The sequence below is a fragment of the Platalea leucorodia genome, assembly GCF_965183815.1.
Source record: "Platalea leucorodia genome assembly, chromosome: 14".
NCBI classification, from domain to species: domain Eukaryota; kingdom Metazoa; phylum Chordata; class Aves; order Pelecaniformes; family Threskiornithidae; genus Platalea; species Platalea leucorodia.
Genome location: NC_138836.1, coordinates 10,092,971 through 10,115,480, shown reverse-complemented (window position 1 = coordinate 10,115,480; position 22,510 = coordinate 10,092,971). Strand labels below are relative to the sequence as shown.

The 22,510-nt window shown below is 42.2% G+C and overlaps 2 protein-coding genes across 5 annotated transcripts in view; one reads left to right on the top strand and one right to left on the bottom strand.

Annotated features, from left to right (window-relative positions):
• CYBC1 (cytochrome b-245 chaperone 1) overlaps positions 1-22,510 on the top strand; it is a 45,483-nt gene that overhangs the window by 5,121 nt on the left and 17,852 nt on the right. The window lies entirely within an intron of this gene.
• NARF (nuclear prelamin A recognition factor) lies at positions 1,778-21,295 on the bottom strand. Of its 4 annotated transcripts, XM_082326950.1 has the most exons (12): positions 21,190-21,278; positions 20,511-20,599; positions 19,855-19,935; positions 18,484-18,627; positions 16,661-16,793; positions 15,225-15,359; positions 10,073-10,191; positions 9,059-9,188; positions 8,285-8,357; positions 5,468-5,605; positions 4,695-4,852; positions 1,778-4,126 (listed from the first exon to the last, which is right to left on the bottom strand). In XM_082326950.1, the coding sequence occupies exons 2-12, from the start codon at positions 20,535-20,537 to the stop codon at positions 3,885-3,887; spliced, it is 1,380 nt and encodes a 459-aa protein (XP_082183076.1). In that variant the 5' UTR covers positions 20,538-20,599; positions 21,190-21,278; the 3' UTR covers positions 1,778-3,884. The 4 variants fall into 4 exon arrangements, with proteins under 4 accessions (XP_082183076.1, XP_082183078.1, XP_082183075.1 ...); XM_082326952.1 differs by lacking the exon at positions 20,511-20,599 and having other exon boundaries at positions 21,190-21,295; XM_082326949.1 differs by lacking the exon at positions 21,190-21,278 and having other exon boundaries at positions 20,511-20,712.

Below are 22,510 nucleotides of genomic sequence, written 5' to 3'. Positions count from 1 at the left end.
TTACTGCTCCTTGTGCACCAGTGCTTTAAATAACTGCATATAGTAAACTTCAGCATAACTGGTCACCCCCATAGCCTGGCCTCATCCAGCAACATCGCTCTTCCCAGGTAAGAGAGCTTTAAAGCCACTAGACGCTTGTCTGCCCTGCAGCAATTCAATGTATTATTTTACAATTCCAGAGAGCAAATTCCCATTTCCTACTACTATCCAGTAACTTCCTCCTTCCATTTATCACAGTTTGAAGTGTAGCTATAATCCAGAATACTCATAAATAGCTGATGTGGTGTTACTGTTACAGACTTACTGAGTATTCATGCTAAATTCACCAGACAAGCACATACGTTAAAACAAAGTGTACTTAAAGACTTAAGCTTTTATATGGAATGAGACAGAATCAGTGCATAATTCAGTATCAAGATTTATTTAGGACAAGTCATGGTCATGCGCCATTTGAATACAAAGCACCAAAATTTAGGTGACTGAACATTATCCAAGTATAATCTGGCTGAGACTGCTGCATACAGATATATCCATTATTCTAAGTGATAGCGTAGCCCACGTCTGTCCATGTTCATTAACTGTAGTGGACAAACACAAGATGCTGCGGCTGAGGTAACCCTACTGGAGAAGGCAGAGCAAAGGTACTTCACAATGCGCATCCCTTGTTGTAGCGGTCTCAGAATAAAGTACTATAACCCAAGCTATCAAGCACTTGATATGCTCAAGTCCGTAATACCCCAAGACAATTTCCAAATTAATTTAGCATTTCCAGTTACTTTCCCACAATCCCTCCAAATTTAGTATTTTCTAAAAATCATCTAGAGACAAGATTGTCTCAGCACAACATTCAACTGAGATTAAAACACTATGGCTGTGACCACACTAGGAACTTTTTCCATTGCTGAAAAGGCAGTAGCAATGAAAATTATTAATTGCCAAAATCATATCAGGGAACTAAGTAATGCTGTAGTTTCAAAAAGTGTGGCTAGAAACACGTCTTGTCAACAATGACAAACTTCCCAACTGTAGATTTAAAAGCCAGAATCAAATCTTAGGCAAGTATTTCACTATATATGAAGTTGCAACAAGGTTTTCTGATGTACATTAAAATTTCAGTGAAAGACGACGGAGGGGGAAAGACTTACCACAGTTAAGGGAAAAAGCTTCTTTTTCTTTTAAACTGGCACTTTAAACAAAAGGGCTTTAAAAACTTAATATCAGTTTTACTCTAAAAAGTCCTATAAAACAAAAGTTGACTAAAAAAAGCCAGACAAGTATTGGTCACTGTAAGTCACTAGTTATAATACATACATTCCACCTAGCCACTAAAAGCTGCCCAGTTAGATGCCTTCCTCCTCCTTAAAAAGAATACTGTGGCAGACAAATACTCTACTAGATTTTTACATTGCTACTATCTCAATAGGTTAACACACTTGAGTAGATGGAAGAAATGGTGGAGTCAACTGAAAAAGTTTATTTTATGCACTGAGCCACCGATTTCCATTGCAGTGGGAGCACAGCACAATACCCTGTAGACAGATTTATTTCACCTACTGGCCCGTTCCTAGGGTCTCCCACCAGCATGGGAAGCGAGGCTCTTCAGTGCAACAGGCAAGCATAACGGCAAAAGAGAACACGTACAGCAGTGCCACCTACGCAAGATGGGTACTTTTCAAGTTGTACAAACAGTTCAAGGGTATCCTTTCAGAGCAGCAAGGCAGCTCTCGTGTAGTTTAGCGAAGACTTCATCAGAAAAGCAAACAACTTTTTCGTACCATTTCATCCCGTATATGCACGTAAAAAAAAAAATAAGCATACTATACAAAGAACTGAAGCAATATAATTTAAACATGCCATCAAGCTATAAACCATATATACATAGAAACATATGCCTATACAAACAGAACAAGACCACTTTATTACAAGATAATTCTGTTGAAGTTTTTGGAGGAAATCATGACAGATAAAGAAAATCAGACCAAAGGAGCTGGATGTTGCTTCTAAAAGTCATCTGTTCAGAAATTTCATGCAACACCACCATCTTTTTAGCAGACATTTATTAACGTTTCGGCTACACACAGGTCTTCCCATGATTTCTGGACTCCCTTCCTGTACAGAGGTAGATTTCTGTAGATGTTCTGATATTGCACCACGTAAGTATAATGTTTTTATTACAACAAGGAACAACTTACAAAGGCTAATTTATGGGTATAATCTCATTGTGTGCATTCAGGCAGCACAGTAATCAAATTCATTTGCACTTGAAAGAAAACATCCCTCAAAGTGAAATGTTTTGTTATTTAGGTGGAGGTCCAATTGAAAGCTGCAATTCTATCAACAGCTTCACATTAAGAGAACTCTCTCTTGTCATCAGGGTAACACACTTAACTCCGTCCCTCTCCTTTTGGGCCTCTGTTGTTTAGCCAATGCAAGAACTTGCATTGACTTCACTGATGCCTTTATCCCATCCACTGTGTTCAAGTTAAATGCGGATTTCAAATACACACAGGTTTTGCAGTATTAGATCTTACTCATACAAGCAGTTGTAACGTTAAGAGATTTATGAGAAGATTCATTCAAACTGCTTGAAGTGATTAAAAAAGCCCATCCACACTTTCAGACTGGAGAAGGAAAGCTGAAACTTTGCTAGCTTCAAACAGCCATTAATCGTGAACAAATCTGATGCTAGTAGGAAAATCTGAAGTTTGGCAGTAGTTTAAGGTTGGGTTTTTTTTGTCCATCACATTCTTTAATAACGCTCTGACAACTCATGAAGTTGCAGAAAAGCTTGCATGCAAATACCACTTTAAGATGTCTGTTAAATGAAACCTCTACAGCATACTTTAAAAAGTGCACCAAAATTCATGATGCCAATGTGTAGTAACTTTGATGAGCTCACAAGCATTGCTAAGTATTTTTTTCAGAGGCACTCCATGAAGTTATTTTTACAGAAGTCTGTCAACACGGAGATAAATGAAAGAAGAATCTGGTATTCTGTGTACCGAAACATGAGAGAATAAAAGTGCTGTAAGTCTGGCTCAGCATATCTAGCAAAGTTGTAGTACACATGTGCTCATGTGACGGTGCATATGCACGTTTCACTCTCATAAAGAAGCCAGAGAAAGTAAGCAGCACCACTCTTCCTAGGAAATAAAAGTCCTCTTTTTGTACCAACCAACCTATTTGGAACTATTTTTAACAAAGGACTGCATTATAATCATTTAGGCATTAGTTTCCCAAGTTCAGTTTATATGACGCATCCTGTTCCTTACAAAATCTCTCATCAGTAAGGAATGGTGACTAGTTTGGAACTGAATAGTTTTTGTTAAAATATGGATAGAAGGCATACATAAATCCATAAACACACTTGTCTCTGTAAAGGGGTTTTTTGTTAACAAGGCAAGTGAATCCCAAGTTACTTCACAACAACGGCAGCAATATTAAAATTCATGATGACTCTTTTCCCATGATGAAAGGGATTTCATACCTAGGAGTAGGAGTGAAATAATCTTGCCTTCTTGGGGGGAGCCCGTTTTGTGAAGCAAAGGGAACCCTTCACTTCAGGGAGTAACTTCATCAGGAATTACACTCCCTGCCCCGGCAGAAAGTGCTTATGTACCTTGCAAGATCATGTTTTTGAATAAAGAAATCCATTATACGCAGGAGATTACACGCAGTAAAAGTTAAATGACAATGGCAGGAACCAGGGCTTTCGGAGACTTCTCCTGTTTTTAAAAAGCAATGGTTCTTCTCAAACAATAATCCACAATTCGGAAGCGTCTCATTCATACACTCAGCTAGTGCATAGCATCTGCGATTGCATAGAATGTTTCCAGTGCTGAATCTGTAACTAACCTAAGCAAATCTTTTGCAAGTTCGATTTATTACCATTTGATATCCAAATTGCTTGCTGTTTGATTTACTGCACTGTATTTGGTGTGCAAAGTTTCCTGGACCTTCTTAGAGTCCATGCCTTCCAGCCAGTCCTGGTACATCTTTTGTACGTGCATGTTGGTTTCTGGGAGTCTAACAGGTATTGCAGCATACACTTCTTCCATCTGGTTAAGCAGTGCTTTATCTGGTTTTCCATCTTCCGTTTGTGCCTGACCTTTTCCATTTAGGCACCCTTAGGAAAAAAGAAAATAAAAAAGCCGCAAGGGCGATGGAGATTTGATATGAAGAGAAAGTTTATGTTAACTTGGAATTCTTTTTTCATACTTGACTGAAGAAAAAAAGTTGTCTCTTTACATAAACTACCCCCCCATGCCGTTAGAATCTGTAGTTACTTAAATCAACTCCAATATCAACATCATCTAAATGAGGTTTCCATATCAACAATCTTTCTCTGCCTTCTCCGTGGTTTTATGATCTTAATTATGTTCGTCTTTTCTTGCCCTTGACAACCACCATTTCAGAGTATTTCCTCTGAGGTTTGAAATAATCATAAGAGCCATGCTGTCAGTTATTTATAGGTCAGAAATAACACTGTGGTTAATTTTAGAAAACCCAATCAATTTCTGAGCCAACCCTGCACATGTAATTGGTGTCCTGGACCGTTCATTAAACAGTAAGCACTTTAGATTATTAAGAAGAGAATTAAGAAGGAATGAAATTAAGTGCCCACCTGAAGACAACTTTCCTTTGAGATTCAAGATATGTGTGTGGAATGACTGTGGATCCACAATTATTCTTACCTCCTGGGCAGGCAAGGACTTCCACAAAATGGTATAAAAACTTTCCTTTTTTCAACTTCAGAACCATGTTTTGGATATTTCTAAAGCCATAAGCTGCTGCAAAACGCAGCACTGTCTCACCATCCTTTTCAAGGGTAACTTCTTGAAAGTCCTTGTTCCTGTAAAGATACATGGAGAACATTTTAAACTCCTGCGTTACTAAAGGGACGATCCAACTGTGTCAGTTTGTATTCAGATGCTCTAAAGAGAACAGAACAAGTATAATGGTGAGGTTAAGGTGAACTCTTCCTGTTTCTAAACAGAGTTAAGCGGAAGTTGCAGTTGATTTTCAGAATAGAATTATACTTAATTTTTAAGGGCAGGTAAGTTATTAATAAAAGCAAAGCTAGCAGGAGCTACTTTACAGCAACAAATTTACAGGTTTATAACATGTAACTGCCTATCAGTGAAAGAGCCAGGTTAGCAATAACCGCATTAGGGTTCACTGTAACACCAACTAAACCAGGGGAGGCTTAGACTGGACATTAGGAAGCATTTCTTTATCGAGAGGGTGGTCAAACACTGGGACAGGCTTCCTAGAGAGGTGGTCGATGCCCCAGGCCTGTCAGTGTTTAACAGGCATTTGGACAGTGCCCTCAACATGCTTCAACTTTTGGCCAGCCCTGAAGCAGTCGGGCAGTTGGACTGGATGATCCTTGTAGGTCCCTTCCAACTGAAAATATTCTATTTAACTAGCCCATCCTACATAAGAAGGATACAAAACTCTAACTTACTTTAATGCTTTGTAGGTGATTTCCTTGACATCCATGCCAAAAAGCTCCTTTGCGGCATGTTTAAAAATGTGCTCCAAGTACCCATCAGATCTCTTCCCATCATGCCTTACTACATCTCCCTCCTTTATTTCATCAAACCTTAGAAAACAACAGAAAGAAAGATCAACTCCAACATTTCATTCCTTCACTTCAATAAAGTAGTATGTTTTTCCCCTTCTCTGTCTCTCCCACCAAAAAGAGTTCTATAGCAGTGAGAGAGAACATACTAACATTTTTATTTATGACAGCTTAAAAAAAATTAAACTATTCAGGACAGCAGTAAGGTGATAGAAAAAAATAAAATAAATAATAAAAAAAAGGATGCAGGGCTTTCCATGTTTAGAAACCTTGAGTAACAGTAGTTTGTAAGAACGCACATTCAGCACAGCCTGAAGACTTGGTTAACAGCCATTCACTGCTCAGGAGACATTTTTTGGAAAAAATAAATAAATCATTAGCCTGTGAGAATATAAAATACTTCAGAAGTTACAAACCTTTGCTCACAAACAATTCTCCTGCTCCAGGCACTGTTTCTCACCATCTATAACACTGTGCCACTAATAATAATAATAATACCACCACTAATAACACCGAATCAGTACAGTTGCAACCAGGCTAGAACACTGTACCTTTAAGGGCTGCACTATAGTTCAGGAAAGAAAATTAGTGAGATCACATCCAACGGGCACAGCATTCACCTGGAGGTTCACCTCTCCCTCGGCTAAAAACAGCACTGATGGGCACCAGTGGCTGTCGTACAAACTGTACTGGGATGCGTGCTGGCGATCGCCAAAGACTGCAGCTCTAGGGGCTCCCGTTCCTTTCTGGCAAAGGAGCAGTCGATAGGGGTGTTTGGTAATGCTAGTTTCAGGAAGAGATATTCGTCTTCAGATTAGCAAATGGACAGATTATGTCCTTTGCTCTCACACGTAAAAGCCTGTCTAGATATAGTCTAATTGCCTTCTTCCCAGAACATCCAGACATGACCCTTCCTGGCCTATACTGCTAGCTCTTGCCTGAGCAGCAGTCCGAGCACAGCATTCAACCACGAAACCAAAGTGGAAATTACCACAGCAAACACCTTACTAACAAAAAATGCTGACTTTTACTAATTACAGAGAAATAGTTTAATCACTAAAGAGCTGAAGTTTACAAATGTAGTAGGTCCATCCTCTCTATGCCATGCCATTGCATCTACTTAAGAACTACTGCAACTTTTTTTTTTTTAATAACCTTGGGTGATTTTGTTTCATGCTATGTCTCCTAGTTTTAGCCAATTGCCATTTGTTAGCATCCTCTAGCTACAAAAGCGAGTTGAGAACTCAAACACAAGTTACTTTGTTCATACTACTTTTTTAATACCAAGCACTTTACCACAAATTGCTGTGGTGCTGGGACTTGTTTTAAGAGGAGGAGTTCAAGTTACGTAAATTTCTCTGCAAAATCTACTTTTAAGACCCCAGAAGAGCAAAAATTTATGTCATCAGGTCTCACAGCTTGAACCAGCATTATCAGATTAGTCCTTTTAAAAATTAACATTATTTTCCAACATAAATTGATCCAATGAAACATGTATATTCTGAATAACAGCTTGTTCTTTCATTGGACAGGCTGATTTAGAAATAAATGACCATTTCTATGTGATTATGTCTGTATGAACTTTATTTATGTAATGCCCATTCTGTGTAGCAATCCCTCGCAGAAGTAATCATAGGAGCTACACTACAAACGCGGCTCTGAAAATGTTACCACTGTGCCACTTAAATTTCTCAGTCTAGACAAGGGCCAAGCAGGATACTAACTGGAAGTGAAAAGGATTTTTAAAAATTTCCAGAGCTTTCTATTTTGTGCAAGAAAGCGTGTTTATTGCTCCACTACCACCACTCTGGAAGGACACCAAGTAACATCTGTCACACTTGAACAAAGATCAGTGAGCAGCGAGACCAGCCTTTGTAACTAAGCCTGAGAATTAAAACAACACACATGCTGCTTTCTGAGCCAGTCATACAGTAAGTAAACAAAATCTCTTCAATGCTTTGTGTGATTTTCATCTACAGCATGTTTCAATTTCACCTAATCTTGAAAAACCAACTGCTGTCTTCAGTATAAAAAAAAAATTAATTACCATTTCCTGAAAGGGTGCTACTTCTATCAATTCTACCTGAACATATTAGGGGAAGGGGAAATTTACTGTCGAGATGCTGCTGTGAATGAGAGGGAAGCACAGAACAGATGGTCAACCCCACGACTGCATCCCAGCATCTTTGTGTGAGGCCAGACAGTTGGAGGGGGGCAGATGAGACTCTTCAGCTTTATACAAGCTCAAGCATAGGAGAGCTCTGAACGGGGTCAACACCCTGCGACAGTCACACTTACTAGCAAGCTGTGAACTCAATATTGTCAAATCTAATATTACTACATTAAAATATAAATAAAGAGCTACACAAATCTCCAAAAATCATAAATTTTAAAGGAGTCACTAGATAGGGGTCATTACCTCAAATTATCTGCTTTGTATTTAGACAGTATATACAGTTTTATATTATCTGTTTCATATTACTTTTATATATAGCAATGAACATCTAAGAGAATACTTTGGGGGTTTCTGGCCACTTAAAGGATGAGGCTTTAGTATGCTCAGGCTTTGATGCAGGCTTTTTTTCTTTACAAAGAAAAAAAAATGTTCTTTTAAGAAGTTTTACATTTATGTTGAATATGCTCAAAGGTGTTGTCATTTGTCATCAAAATAAGGAAGCAATCCACAACAAAACTACTTACAAACTATCTACAGCTACTTCAGTCACATCTTTCATAGACACATTTTTCTGTTCCATTATTTGGACAATTTCACCTGTAGGAAAACACATGACATTTTACTTCCAACATAAAGCAAAATGCACATGCTGTGCCTCTGTTTAATAGATCAATATCCCAACACCTATAACGTGCTTATGCTCTCTAGAGTCGGTTCCCCCCAGTAACTGAGAAGGCCGACACTTCCAGCCCTGAAGAAAAGGGCCTTCAGCTTGCTCCAGACTTTGCATAACGCTATCCTTAGCCTTCCTGTTAGGTAAAGTCTGGAAGACATTTATACACTGCAGGGGGAAAAAGGAGGATACGTAGTTTGGACATTAAGCCTAAAGACAAGAGCCACACCAAAAAGCAGCTGGTGCCATGCCTTTGGAATGTTATGAATAATCCCAGTGGAGATTAAATAATGACCATAGACAAGCAAGACAATGATTTTAAATGCGGACTTGCATTAACTCTTACCTTTCTCAAGAGGCTGACAAAAACAAATACCCGAATCTTGTTTTCAGATGAATACCAACTTAGAAGGAAAGTATTTTTCGCTTTGCTTCCCTATACAATACCTATGCTACCAGTAGCACACAAACATGTACTTATTTTTAAAGCAGAAAAAAAAGCCAACCTTACAACTAAAGCAGACTTGAAAAAAGCAAAGTCTGGTATAAAGGCTATTCTAACAATAAGGTTAGCGTTAGGGTTCACTTATATCTTTATAAATAGGAAGTTTAAAGAAGATTTAACCTGATGTCAGAACACAATCAACTTCTTGTGAATTATACAAGGCAGTGTAGAAATCTTCCCGCAAGGCTTCCAGTTTTTTGTCATAACAAGGCGCCACAATTACATGGAAAATTTTATCAGGAGACAAGTTCTGCGGAACACAGAAGAGAGCACATGTGAACTCCATGAAGAGCAAAAGACAGCTTGAAGGATGACAAGGACAAAAATAGCATCACAACCTCTATGCAGGTAATATTAGTAATCAATCCCTAGCAATTAAATTTAGAGACTGCCGCACACAGATGAAGTGATTTGCCAGAAGTCACAACGCATTAGCGACAAACATCCAAAGTCAGTCTTCTGGCTGAAACTTTTACTTATTCCTTCAGACCACATTTTCTGCAGCTTTTGATTGCCTTGAAAAGTGAATGCAAGCCAGGACTTCAGAATTCTATTTGCTAGCTGTCACTCATTCACTTTCATCCACAAGTCATCCATCAATATTTCTCCATGCGGAGATAGCAATACTTTCCTATATAATCTGGATGCAGTTAAATTTAAGTATGATACATAAAAAGAACAGCAACTTTTTCAACACACAGCATTGAGAAGATAAAAAGGTTAGTTTCTAGGATACAATGCTTTTATTGATCCCAGATAACAGGGCAATTTCTACATTATTCTCTGCTCCTGTTTTGGCTGTGCTATAGAACTACACAGGCAGTATTTAACAAGAATCTCTTTAGCTACCCTGGATTTAATTGTATCCAAAAATATCTAAATGCATGTTGCACTGGCAGCACAAGGATTGCTGCCAGCTCACACTGCACCTCATGAAATGAGGTTCTTTGTACGTTCTTATCATAGGCACTTGTATAGCAGCAGAACACCATTTATTCTTCAAGTAAAGGACAAACAAGTCAGGAAGATGCTTTATCACTTTATAATACACTAAGATCCATATTTCAGTATTAAAACCCACTAGCCCATCTTTTTAGAAGAGTATAATGGTAAAAATAAATCAGAATTACTTACCTGCTGCCTGGCAAAGTAGCCCTTCACCAGGGAGCCCATGATCTGCTGCGGAGACTTTGCAGTGCAAATGTGAGAGGTCACAAGATTGGTAAGTACCCTTTCAGCATACCGGATCCAACCTAGAATGACAGAAAATCACAGGGAGATAGTGAAGTGGCACATAAGCATGGCAAAGCCGCACCAGTTATAGAACAGCTCTTAAAAACAAAGACACCTTCAGAGCAGGTAGGACATTTCTGCGTAGGCTGGAAGCCCCACCTTGGGAACTGTAGGAAACCTCAAGGCTCTGTTAATAACGTGTTATGGTTGGCTATCAATAATTCACTGTGTCCTTAATTCTAGACCTAAAAGCCACTGTGAACTTCATGACCTATTACACCCCTTCTAATGCATAGATTTAACAAAGCAGAAAGAACAGGACCCTAGCTAACAAAGAGTGAGCTGACTTTCTAGACCTCAGCCCTTGGATCACCAGATACTACAACAAACGCACTCTGTTCAGCTGCTTAACTGTAACCTTCTGTTTCCTGAGATTTAATATCCGTGCACCCAGCTTGCCCCCTCTAGAACAGAAGAGTCACATGAAAGCATTATCATAAGATACACATGGATTAAGCCTGGAAAAAAAATGGGTTCTTTTACTAGCGTAGCCACACCTTCTTTAGAAACACCCACAGACCCAACCACACACAGAGCCATCAACTGAAATCTCTCCGTATTCAACATTCTGTCTTGGTTACTCAAAAGACCCCCCTTCCTTTCACCAGACTCCTTCAGCATTTCAGCTAGGACAGGCTATGTCTATTCACACCACCCCCAATATCCAGAGCAGTTCTGTTATTCCCCACCTTCGAGAACAGGAACTGACAAATGAGCAGGTTGAGATATTTAGGATGTGCAATTCTTTCTTAGGCACCGTAACTCTGACTGAAAACAGCAGCAAATCTTTCACAGCAAAGATTCAGAACTTTTTGCTTCACCTAGGTGAACCGAGAACCAGACACCTAAATTGTGCGGAAGTGTTAGGCCCAGCCTTCTAGGGAAGCGTGTTGCTTTTGGTGCTAAGAAATAGTGGAAAAATATCACACTTAAGTCTTTTATCTTCAAACCGATTAATGTTTACATAAAAGAGAAAAATTGCTGTGAAGCACATGCTGCCCAGGAAAGGTAAAACTTGTAGGTTAATTCTTAAGCTTGCAATTAACACATACGTATAAACACCTGGTAACGGTTAAGTCAGAACACTGCCACAAACACCAACAACAGCACAAAACGGGGATCCACATGGTGTTCAGATGGTTTGTCTCTCTACAGCACAGAAGTGGTTTTCCCAGTGTAATAAAATGTTACTGATGAAGATGAGCAAGTATTAGGGCAACATGAGGATCCTCCAGCTGTTCAAATATTCCCAATTCTTGTTGAAGTACAGACTTCAAGATTAACAGATACTGGTCTCCATGGAAAATCTCAAAGACATATAGCATCTTCAACGAGCATTTATTTCCGTTGTAGAAAAAGCCAGGGACTATAGATTTACATGTCAGGACTCTCCTGAATTGCTAGACTCTGAATAGGAAGTTTGCTTAATGTCCAGCTTCAACCGGGACTTTAAGTCCAAGATATTACCTGCAACTAAGGACTTAATTTCTTGGTGCTTGGTACAAAGGCCGTATTAGTATATTCTGCACGATATGTATATCCTATTTCTTAAATGGCTTTAGTCTCAAGTGCTGTCAAAATAGAACGAAAACGGCTTCAAACAAAATACGGACAGTTTTTAAAAACGTTCTGCCTTGTACTTCAGCAGCATTTCTGGAAGGTCCTTCCCTTACACTGCAACTAATCACCACAGCACTCCTGCTATCAGGCTACTTTTTAGAATTGGAATGTTTTAGCTGTTGTAGTAATGAACTATAAGGAAGTTTCACTAAATCCCAAGAGACTCCTGGCAGGTACTGCCCAAAGCAATTTCTTAAATTGTTTCTTTCCTTGCAGTAGATGGAACAAGCGTCTAGTAGTTCCAGCTCCACAATGACCACTAGTCACTGTTTAATTATACAAGCAGCCTCGGTGAATGAGCAACACCAGGCATTTATCTGCACTTCACATACACACTAGCTGTTTCTGCCTACTCATCCACAGGGCTGAATTCCAGAGCCACAGTTACAGGAAGCCGAAGATACTCAGTTCGTATATCAACGTACATCTGTACCCACCCTTCAGAAATTCATTCAGATTCTCAGCCATTTGTTGGTTTGTGTTAGCATCAAAGAAGAACAACAAACCCCCACAAATCCCTGTATAGATTCTTGCAGATGCACTTCAGAACACTATTTTTAGTGGTTTATCGTGAGTAGATCACAAATATGCACGCTATAAATATCTATGCATCAGTATAAAGTGCAGAAAAGCTAAGAAAACTTTCGCTGCTGTAAAAACCCCACTCCTGTAAAAGAAAATTAGTTAGTTGACTGGGACAAAAGCATTGGAATCCTCAATAGTTACGCTCTTCCTACTTACGCTATAAGCCTGCCCCATTGACCTGTTGTAGTTCACAGAGGTTGGCAAAAATGCTGGCTGGTTCCCAGAGCAAGGGCTTCATGTTGCTTACCAGTTTGGTAACTTAAGGAAGAGAACTGGTTACTTCTGAGATATATATATATATATATATATATATATACACACACACTGATATACAATCAGTAGTGACACTGTTGTACTTTCCTTTCAACAGGAAACACACCCCACCCCCCCAAATTAGCTGACTTTCTTTTAAGAGAGCAGCAGGAGGAGGTAACAACAATTAAGACAGAGAGGACAAAACGCCCTTGTATCAGGTTCTGGGACTATAGGGGCTATGCTCTTTTGCTCATGGTAGATTTTACACCACAGACCACTCCTGCAGAGGGTGGTATTTCTGTGGGAAGTTACACCCGAAGATAAGTAAGACTAAAGCAGTTATACTTGAGTTCACATTGACCTAATATCTACAGAGCTATATAAAAAACAGTGTGATAAACACAGCCAGTAAACAACCTTTCTAGGACAAATTTATGTCATCTGGGGGTAGAGAGAGGAAGGAGAATGAGGAACAGAAAATGCACCCAGACAGTTAAAGTCAGGAAACAGGGTGAACAACCTTGAAGATGACTGATCATGATTTTTTTTTTCTGTAATTGCTGTCAATGGGAACGAAATACCATAAGCTTTCAGAATGGGTTTACAGTGATATTTCAGTTCAATTTTCCAGAAATGAAAAGCACACGCGCTTCTGCTAACACCTATACCACAGCAGAGAGCTAACACCATAACTGGCACTGAAAACAGAAACAATCTTTTGGGGAACAGACAAGGACAAGAAAAGTGCTCCATTAACTACTTTAAAGTATTTCCAATGAGAGCAGCAGATAATCTGAGCTCTGTTTCTAAATGAAGAAAATTAAAATTATCTCAGAACAAATTCTAAAAGAAATCCTCAGGTTTTGAATTTTAAATAACCCACGTACAACAAGACAAAGCTAAGTAATAGGGGGTTGTTTCAATGTCACAGGTTTTACATGAAAGCAAGCAACATATAGTATGTCTGCTCCTGAAGATAGGAGGTAACACTAAGATAACAGTAACGGGGGGGGGGGGGGGGGGGGGAGACGACTTTTCCTCTTAATACGTATATGTAGTTCCTAAAGCTTAACCCAGATACTGCCACTACAGAAAACACAGAACAAATAAAAGTACACGTATAATTCAAATAGCAGTATTTAAACTTTAAATCAACAACAGCAGCGGATTCTGGGGATCACCAAACGCAACTCTAACTCACTCTGCTGTCACTGTAACATTTCTTTAAAGAATGCAATCCACTTAAGTTATTTCAAAGGTAGAAAGAATTATTCTTCTATTTTTATTAGCTTTTTGAAAAGCAACACCATGAACTTTAAGGTGGAATTGAGTGGAAAGGAGTTACTTTCACCTCCTTTTTGATACTTCTTTTTCAGGAATGTGACTTATCATACTTAAACTGAAATGATGGTGTGCTAACAAATGGAAAAAGTAAACAATGACTGAATGTTCTACATCTTTTCAGTTGTGGTAAGTGCAGGTTCTTTTCACAACAGAACAAGTTCTCAGGTGCAAAATTCTCAGAAGTGAGACATTTAGTGAGTCAAGCCTGTGACATTTCAAGTGGGAATTATTTTGTAAGTGTTAGACATAACCATCTCACAGTCATTAAGAGTAATGTCACTTGCTACTTTCCCCTAGGCTTATGTGGCAAGTTCAAAACTTTGCTTAAGATAACGGAGGTTGTGGTTTAATTGTATCAGCCAGCAAAGTTCCTTAAAGATTCTTTTCAGTAAGGAAAGACCAGGTTAAACTTTGTGGTCTGGACACACAAGCAGCAGCCACTAACTCCTCAATTCCAGTTCTGGCTAATTTCTCCCAAGGTCTTACACAAACCACTTAAAAATCTCAGTGCTTCTGTACCTGTTTCATTATCCAGAGATTCATATGTAATATACGCTTCTTTTATAGAAGTGATGGGAAATACAACTGACTAATAAATACCACATATAAACACTAGCACAGGAAATCGGTAGTTCAGGTTCTTTGTATTATCAGAGGCTGTGGACTACAGCAAGGTGGTTTTGGGGGGTTTTGTTTGTTTGTTTGTTTGAAGAGCAACAGTAGAATTTACACTCCTCACCTTTTATAGAGCACCAACAGAAGACAACTCTTAAGATGCAGATAGGGAATTTATTGCAACCTTTGTATCTGATCTGCATGGCCCTACACTGAATTAGCACATGCCTTATTTAGCACAATCGCACCCGTTTTTTGTCTGCATGGTTCACATTTATGGCTGTGGCACCTCACTTGCATATGGGAAAGCTGATGATGCTTGTTGGAAACAAATTCTGCTCTCCCAACAGCCCATGAAAAACAGGCCCACCTAGCAATGCACTGAAATGCACTACGGATGATCAGCGCTACTGGTAACAAGCACTGCGTGCAATATTTGGTATCTCTCAAAAGCAAAGCCAAAATGCTGTAAATTATGTAAGGCTCCCAAATGAAACCACCCTTTCCTTAGTGCCTTGGTAGCTCCAACGAGACTAGGCCGAAGTGCAGGAAGCTTAGAGAAATTGGTTCTCACCAGGGCAAGCAGAGGCAAACATTGGTAAGGCATGCTCCTCCTGGTTCCTCCGCTGATACCGCTGCACAAATTCCCTCTGGCTTTCCAAGATACTGAAATCAGCAGCTATAGTGGTGTCAAATACATAATGTACCCCTATGAAAGAAAGCAGTAAGGAAAAGTGAATTACTAGAATGTTTTCCATCTCACAGGCTTCTTTGAAGTTCTAGGTCTATGGAAAGTCTTGGAGGATCAGTGGGCATATTCTTTCTTTCCCCTCTCCAAATTTTCACAAATAGTAGAGTCAAAAATAAAAGCCATACATTGAAAAGCTATTGTCTATGTCATGAATTTAAAAGGACCACCAACTTGCTAAAGCTGACTAGCAACACTTCAAATAGTTGCCTGCTTCCTTATGAGAAGCTTGCCATTCGGCATATATTTGCTTTTTGCTCAACTGAATGGGATTTTGCAACTCCCGTGCTAGATGCAGCGACTCTTGAAAAAGGAGCATTCTTTCCAAGACATGCTGAAGTTGCATACCATTATCCACAAAAAATGTATCCCGCTAAGAGGCATATCTTCCATTGCTGTAGTTGTCTGCAAAGGTACACGAGCATATCACCAACACAGCAGGGACCTTCTGTCTGCTTATTTAGCAACAGACTCCCTATATGCCTACGTAGTATGGAGCATGTCCCCGCAGCAAGTGAGGCATAGATAATTCATGCATTCTAAGAAAACTGAGGCCCACCAGAACTTAGCATTCCTTTTACATGAAAAAAACATACTGGGTGCAGAGATGCATAAAAACTATGAAAAATGAAAATATACACGTATATATAGGAGGAAACAGTTTACAGGTTTATTACTGTCCTTTTCCTTCCTCCTTCAAGTACATAAGAAAAACTCAAACCTACAGGCAAGGTGTTTTTTGGTTTTTAAATAAAACTTTGTACATATATAGTATAAAAAGCAAAGGAAATGTAGCTTTAACATAAAATAGGCAGACACAACAGTTCTTGCATGTAACTTCAAATTACAGAAAAAAACAGAACTAAATCTTCTAAAGATAAAATGCGTCAAAAACACTGGACGGCATTTAGGATAAGAATTCCCTCCTCCCTCAAGTTACAAAATAGGGGGAGATCTTACTGAGGCTCATGACCAAATCCTCCCTGATTTCTTGGTAGCGAAGGTTTTGAAGACAGCTCTAAAATGTCCTTCTATTCTGTGACCTTTACTATCAACAGGGTAATGCCTCCAATTCATTTCTGAAACTGGTGTATGTCATAACTGGTGCATTGTCCTTAATATCACAGAGTTCATATTTCAAACTCTAAACTGTATTGTGCAATGGCACTTTATGACTGCATAACAAACAATGCTGCTGAGTAGGCAAAAACCTAAAATAATCTCCCATTTTTGCTCCGCCATCATAACAAACCCAAACTTACCAAGACTTTTGAAGAAACCACAGAGTCTCTTGGCTGCATCATTCACAGAGAGATTGAATTTAGCAGCAAAATAAGGCAATGACTGAGGGCATATAGACACTGCCAACACTTTGTGTTTTGAGGTATCACATTTCTGGTAAACAAAACAAAAAGAAACAAGGTATGTAATTACACCAGGGTAAGGCTCCCTACTTTCCCTCCCTCTTCCACTCCTGGAGTTATTCCTCAGTGTCCTATGCTTCAGTGGACCATATCATTAAAACCCCTAGGAAACAACTACCAAGTGTCCTGAGGGCAGGACAGGACATTCCTCTGATCCTGCCAGTGTTCATCTCTAATCATCCTTAGATGTTCCTTTTATATAACTCAGGGAAACCTGTCCCTCCTGGGGTAATTCTGTGCTTGGTCTCCTAATGGCATCAGGAAAGTTAAGAGACATTCAGCACCTATGACGTTCTAGCAGTATGAAACATTCTAGCAAATATGCAAAAAGCTGTATGTTTAAACATTAGTAAACAGATAAAACTAATGTTTACGGGAGCATGGGCATTTGAAGTTACAAATCCAACACAGCAAATTACAGATCTGATCCTTTGTTAAGGCTCCTGTGTCTCTATCACTGAAGCTGTTGAGGGAAACTGGCAAGAGGACCCTCAACAAACCAGTGTTAGTAGGCACTGAAGAACCCTTTGTAAATACCCACAGTGGTGTGCGATTGTAAAGCTCTGATGACTCTGACATTTATTTGAAGATGAACCTTGTGGTTTAGTTGGGACCTTTTCCATACCAGTGGAACCCTTGGAAGACAAACCAGGACTATGCCACAGAGAAGTCTCACCCTAAAAAGGTTAGAGACCATAGTTTGTACTTGGACACCCTAAATGCTGGATAATGACCCTTCAAGTAGAGCTTGTGACTGCCTGGAAAGCATCTCCCTTGCTCACTGTCCTCTTCTGGGCCCCTGAAGTTCTGATCGAGGTACCTGCCCGCCTCCCTGTTGGAGACTTCACGCGCTCTCTTAATAGGACCCATGGGACCCAAAAGATTTTTTTTCCCCCCCTTCTTTTTTTCTCATGTACGACAACATCATACTGTACGGAGAGTTAAACTAGTTCTAAGAAAACTGCATCACTATGTAATGAATCCTCTTTCTTATCACTCTTATGTACAGATTAAGAAAAACCATCAATTCTGGTAGCTTTTGCATACCAAGTAAGGACACAGAAGTCTGGAGCAGAACTAAAATAATTAATTCAGTATCAAGATCTAGGCACCATACACAGCAACTAGCTTCCAGGAAATCCAGATCTCAGCAGAAAATAAGACAGCAAAAGAATGCTTTTGTAAGTTTTGCTAGGAATTTGGACAAAAAATTCTGTTCCAAATATAGTCAGCTCAAATATATATTAAAAACAATTCTACTTTCCAAAACTTGCCTTCCTAACTTTGTATTATGTGGAGACATTGGCACCAGAAACACCCAGAACAGTCCTAGTAATAAAGGTATGAGTATTTGTAAACACTGAACCACAGACTAATTTGTTATTACAGTAATGAGGTAGTTAGGTTTTCCAAAAGTTTTACTTCTGCAGGCACAGTAACCTTCCTCTAGCATTTAAGTGCTGTGATCTTGCGTGTCTCGTGCAAAATTATTTTAAGTAATTCAATGTTCATCTTGCCTGTGAAGTTTTCACTTCCTCTTTGGACAAAGTATATCCTGACAAATCTTCCCATTATCTGCCATGGGAAACCAAGCTGCTTAGTCATTCTCTAAGTTCCTCCTCCTCACAGAAAACAGCGTGTTATTGTTTGTGTCACTTTACCTTATTGAGGTTAAGAATCCGAAAGAGCTCCTTCTGATTCTGTTGGAAAACTCTGGCTCCTTCTTCTGACGTCATGCAGTTGTCACAAGCTAGGCAGTCGCTAAGGAGTATTTTAGCATTAGCCAATGTATGAAACTCATTTTTCTGAGGGGGGGAGAAAAAAAGTAAACAAGTATTTAATAATGGTCAACCAATTTTCGAGACCTCTGCAATGACCCAGCTGCAGAGCAAACATGGTCTCACTGTTTTGTTTAAAACAAGACAATCCATGACACTTGCATAACATCCAAGATTATTTAGAAGTAATCAAAATAATTTGTTCCATTCTTCTTCATGGCTCTGCTGCTATTATTACCGTAAAACTGCAAAATGTTTAAGCATAAACATAGAACTAAATTTAACCCTGTAGTCCATGTTCTAGTAACTTGATTTGCATTGCATTTCAGACCCAACAGTCCCCATCAACCTACCAAGCAACTGAGAAAACTTTTACTTGAACTATGAAACCTCTTTAATAGCCAGATGCCTCTCTAACAGCAAGATGGCTTTGGCTTTTTACCATGAGGCAAACCAAACAGAATGCAGTCCTACAATTACATTGAACATATACATAGGATCAAGAGTTTCATGCTTCTGGCTACAATACTGGCAGCTCATCTGTGGGAAGAAGAAATACTTGGACAGGAGTGCAACATAACCAGACTACTTGGAAAAAAAAAAAAATCCCTCAGTTAAGAGGCCATTCCCAGGGAAAGAGTTATCTGTTGAAGAACAGTGTGTGATCTGTAGGTTTGTCTCATATAAAAAAATAAGAAAACATTTTGTGCACTTGTACTGTCAAAACCCCTCTTTTCTTCTTACAAGCTCTACCTCTGTTTTGAAGACTTAATGTAAGATTTTTGACACTCAAAAAAATTTTTTTTACAACTTCCATTTCTGTTTTGTGTTTGCATAGTAGTGGTATATTTCATCTTTTTTTTAAAGGTTCTTGATTAGATTGGATATTAGGAAATATCTCTTCCCCCCAAAGGGCTGTCAGGCCCTGGCCCAGGCTGCCCAGGGCAGGGGCTGAGTCCCCATCCCTGGGGATATTTAAAAGCCGGGGAGATGTGGTGCTTAGGGACATGGGTTAGTGGTGGCCTTGGCAGTGCTGGGTTAACGGTTGGACTTGATGATCTTAAAGGTCTTTTCCAACCTAAATGGTTCTATGATTCCATGTCTGGAAGTGCTCATAATTGCTTACAACCGCTTCTTGATTAGCGTTACATTTAGTACTTGAAAATTCTCTACTAACAGCCTTCTTTGGGGTAGACAACAAAAAAAAAAAGAATACAAGTAAGAGTCTATTGCAAATTTTAGAAGGAACATTACCTCTTCAAGACCATCATTTGAACTCAACGCATCAACAGATGTACTTTGCGTATCATCGTTTTTCTGTTTTTTACTGCATTCCTGAAACAAAACATAAAATACATGTATTACGCAAAATACGTTCACCGTTCAATAAGAACATCTTTGCTGAACTGCTTGTATCATTAAAAACTAATCTGGCTCTTTTATTGGCAGCGCTATATCTACATCTTTATAGGCCGTGCCTTGTTTTCAAAGTGCATTTGCTCCGGTGGAAGTAGTTCCTCGGCAATTCCCTTGCTTCATCAGTTTCACAGTTCCGAGCGCGGTGCTTTTTAACCCCAAGGGGAAGATTAACGAGGAATTAAGGCCGAACCCGACGTGACGGCCGGGAGCAGGGCGACCGGCCGCGTCCCGCCGGTAACGGAGCTGCCGCCCTCCCTGCGCGGCCGCCGCCGCTCGCAGGTGCGGGGCCGCCCAGGCCGCTGACCTTGGAGCCGGCGGCCAAACGCCGGTTGCCTCGGGGGCAACCCGGGACAGCCGCAGCCCCGCCGGCTGCGGGGCGGGCGGGCGGCACCAGGGACGGCACCGGCACCGGCCGCCCGCCCGCTGAGGCGCCGTCCGCCGGGCGGGGGGCGCGGGCAGGGCCCAGCCGGCCGCGCCGCCGCCGCACTCACCTTTTTGGTGCAGTTCTCGCACTTCATTTGCGGTCCCGCCGGCGCACCCCGGCCCTGGCGCGGCTGCCGAGCGGTCCTGGCCGCCGGGGCTGCAGGACAGAGGCAGAGCGGGGCAGGCAGGTGAGCCCCGCGCACAAGCCGCGGCCGCGCAGGCCCTCCTTCCCGTCCCCGCCGCCCTTTGTTGCCGTGCCCGCCTCCTGCCCCTCTTATCGCCCCCGCCGGGCGGGCCCGCAGCCCTGCCGCCCGCCCGCAGCCAACGCGGCCCGGGGCGGGGGCGGCCCCGCCGCGCCCCTCACGTGCCCCGCAATTTACCCGGCGGTAATGAACCGGCCAGCGCCGCCGTCCCTTCCCCGCCGCCCCCGCCCGGGGCGCCCGGCGCTTCCCGCGGCGGCCTCGCCAGAGAGACGGGGCGGAAGCCGCCCGGCGGCAGAACGGGCCCCCGCGGGGACAGGGCCCCCCGGGAAGCGCGGCCCTGCTGCCCCGAGCAGAGCGGGGCTCCCCCGCCGCCCCGGCCCTTCACGGCCCCTTCCCCGCCGCCGAGACAGAGGCGAGCGGGCGGGCGGCCGCGGGGTGCAGCTCATCAGCTCCACGGGGGGGGGGGGGGAAAAACCCACAACACAAAAAACCCCCAAACCAACGCAAAAAGAGGAGTGGGCGGACGAAGAACCGGGCACCGTACCTCGCCGCCGCGGTGAGCTGCGTCCCCGGCAGGCGGAGGCGGGCAGCGGAGCAGGCGGGGCCGGCAGCGCCTCACCCACCGCCTCGGCGCCGGCAGGTTCCCGGCTGGGCCCGCGCCTCCCCGCCCCCCCGCGCGGCGGGGCTCATTGTGGACCTGAGCCTCGTCACGTAGCCGCCGCCGGCAGCGCGCCGCCGCCGCGCGTCCCCGCCGCGGGGCGGGCACGGAGGGACCCCGGGGCGCGCCCGCCCCGCGCCACCCCCCCCCCCCGCCCCCGGCGGCCGGGACCCGCCCGCGCCCTCAACCCCGACCCGGGGAGGAGGGCGGGGAGCGGGTGCGCGTGGCCCGGCGGGCAGCTGCCCTCCGCGCCCGGGGGCGGGCGGCCTCGGGCCCCGCGGGGGCTGCCGACCCCGGCCCCGGCCCCGGCCCCTCCGCCCCGGCGGGCAGGCGCCAGCGGCTCTCTGCGGGGCGGCGGCGATGCCGGGCGGCCTCCGAGCTCTGCCTCTCCCCCAGGGACAGCGAACGATGCCGCTGACGGCTTTTCGGTGCAGCTTCCCCCAAAGGTTCGCTCCTTCTCTTGAGCCCCTCTGCATATTTTAAAAACGTACTCTGCAGTTACATCATATAAAGCTTCCCCCCCCCCCCCCATCTTGGTTTTCTCTCAGTCCCTTTTAAATGAAATAACACCATGGAAGTCAGTAAATACATCATCGTTACCGCTTTATTTAACCAATATGCTGTGATCTCCCATTCCTGCAACAAAATGCAAGTATCAGTGATGCTGTTCCCGGGCAGGTATCACAAACCCTGACGCACAACACTATGACACATACACATCAGCCTTCCACAACCTCACAGGCCCCAAAGTATCAATTAAGATGCTTATGATTTATGTCAGAGCAGTTGTCTTTCTAACCCTCAGGCTGTAACATTTAAACAAAGGTTCAAGCCACATTTTGCTCCTCTTTTAACCCCCCACCCGTTTGAACAGACACATATAACCATACACCTACAGCTACGCAGAGAAGTTTTTCAAGTATAAAATGACATTTTAGAAATTAAACCACAGAACTTCCAACATGCGATTTCCTGTCTAAACTGCAACTTTCCTTTATCAAGTGCACCGGGTAAATCCCCTCCTGTTACAAGCAAGGTCTAATGCTTTAATCCACGGGCAACATTTTTGTTAGGCAGAAATGGCAATGCTGTGCAAGAACTAGAGACAGCCATGGCTGCAGAAGTTTGTCACCCAAGGACATGGCTCTCTAAATGCCTGTTTCACTGCAACTGGCTGTAAAAGACATCACAATCCAGAGAAGCAAAT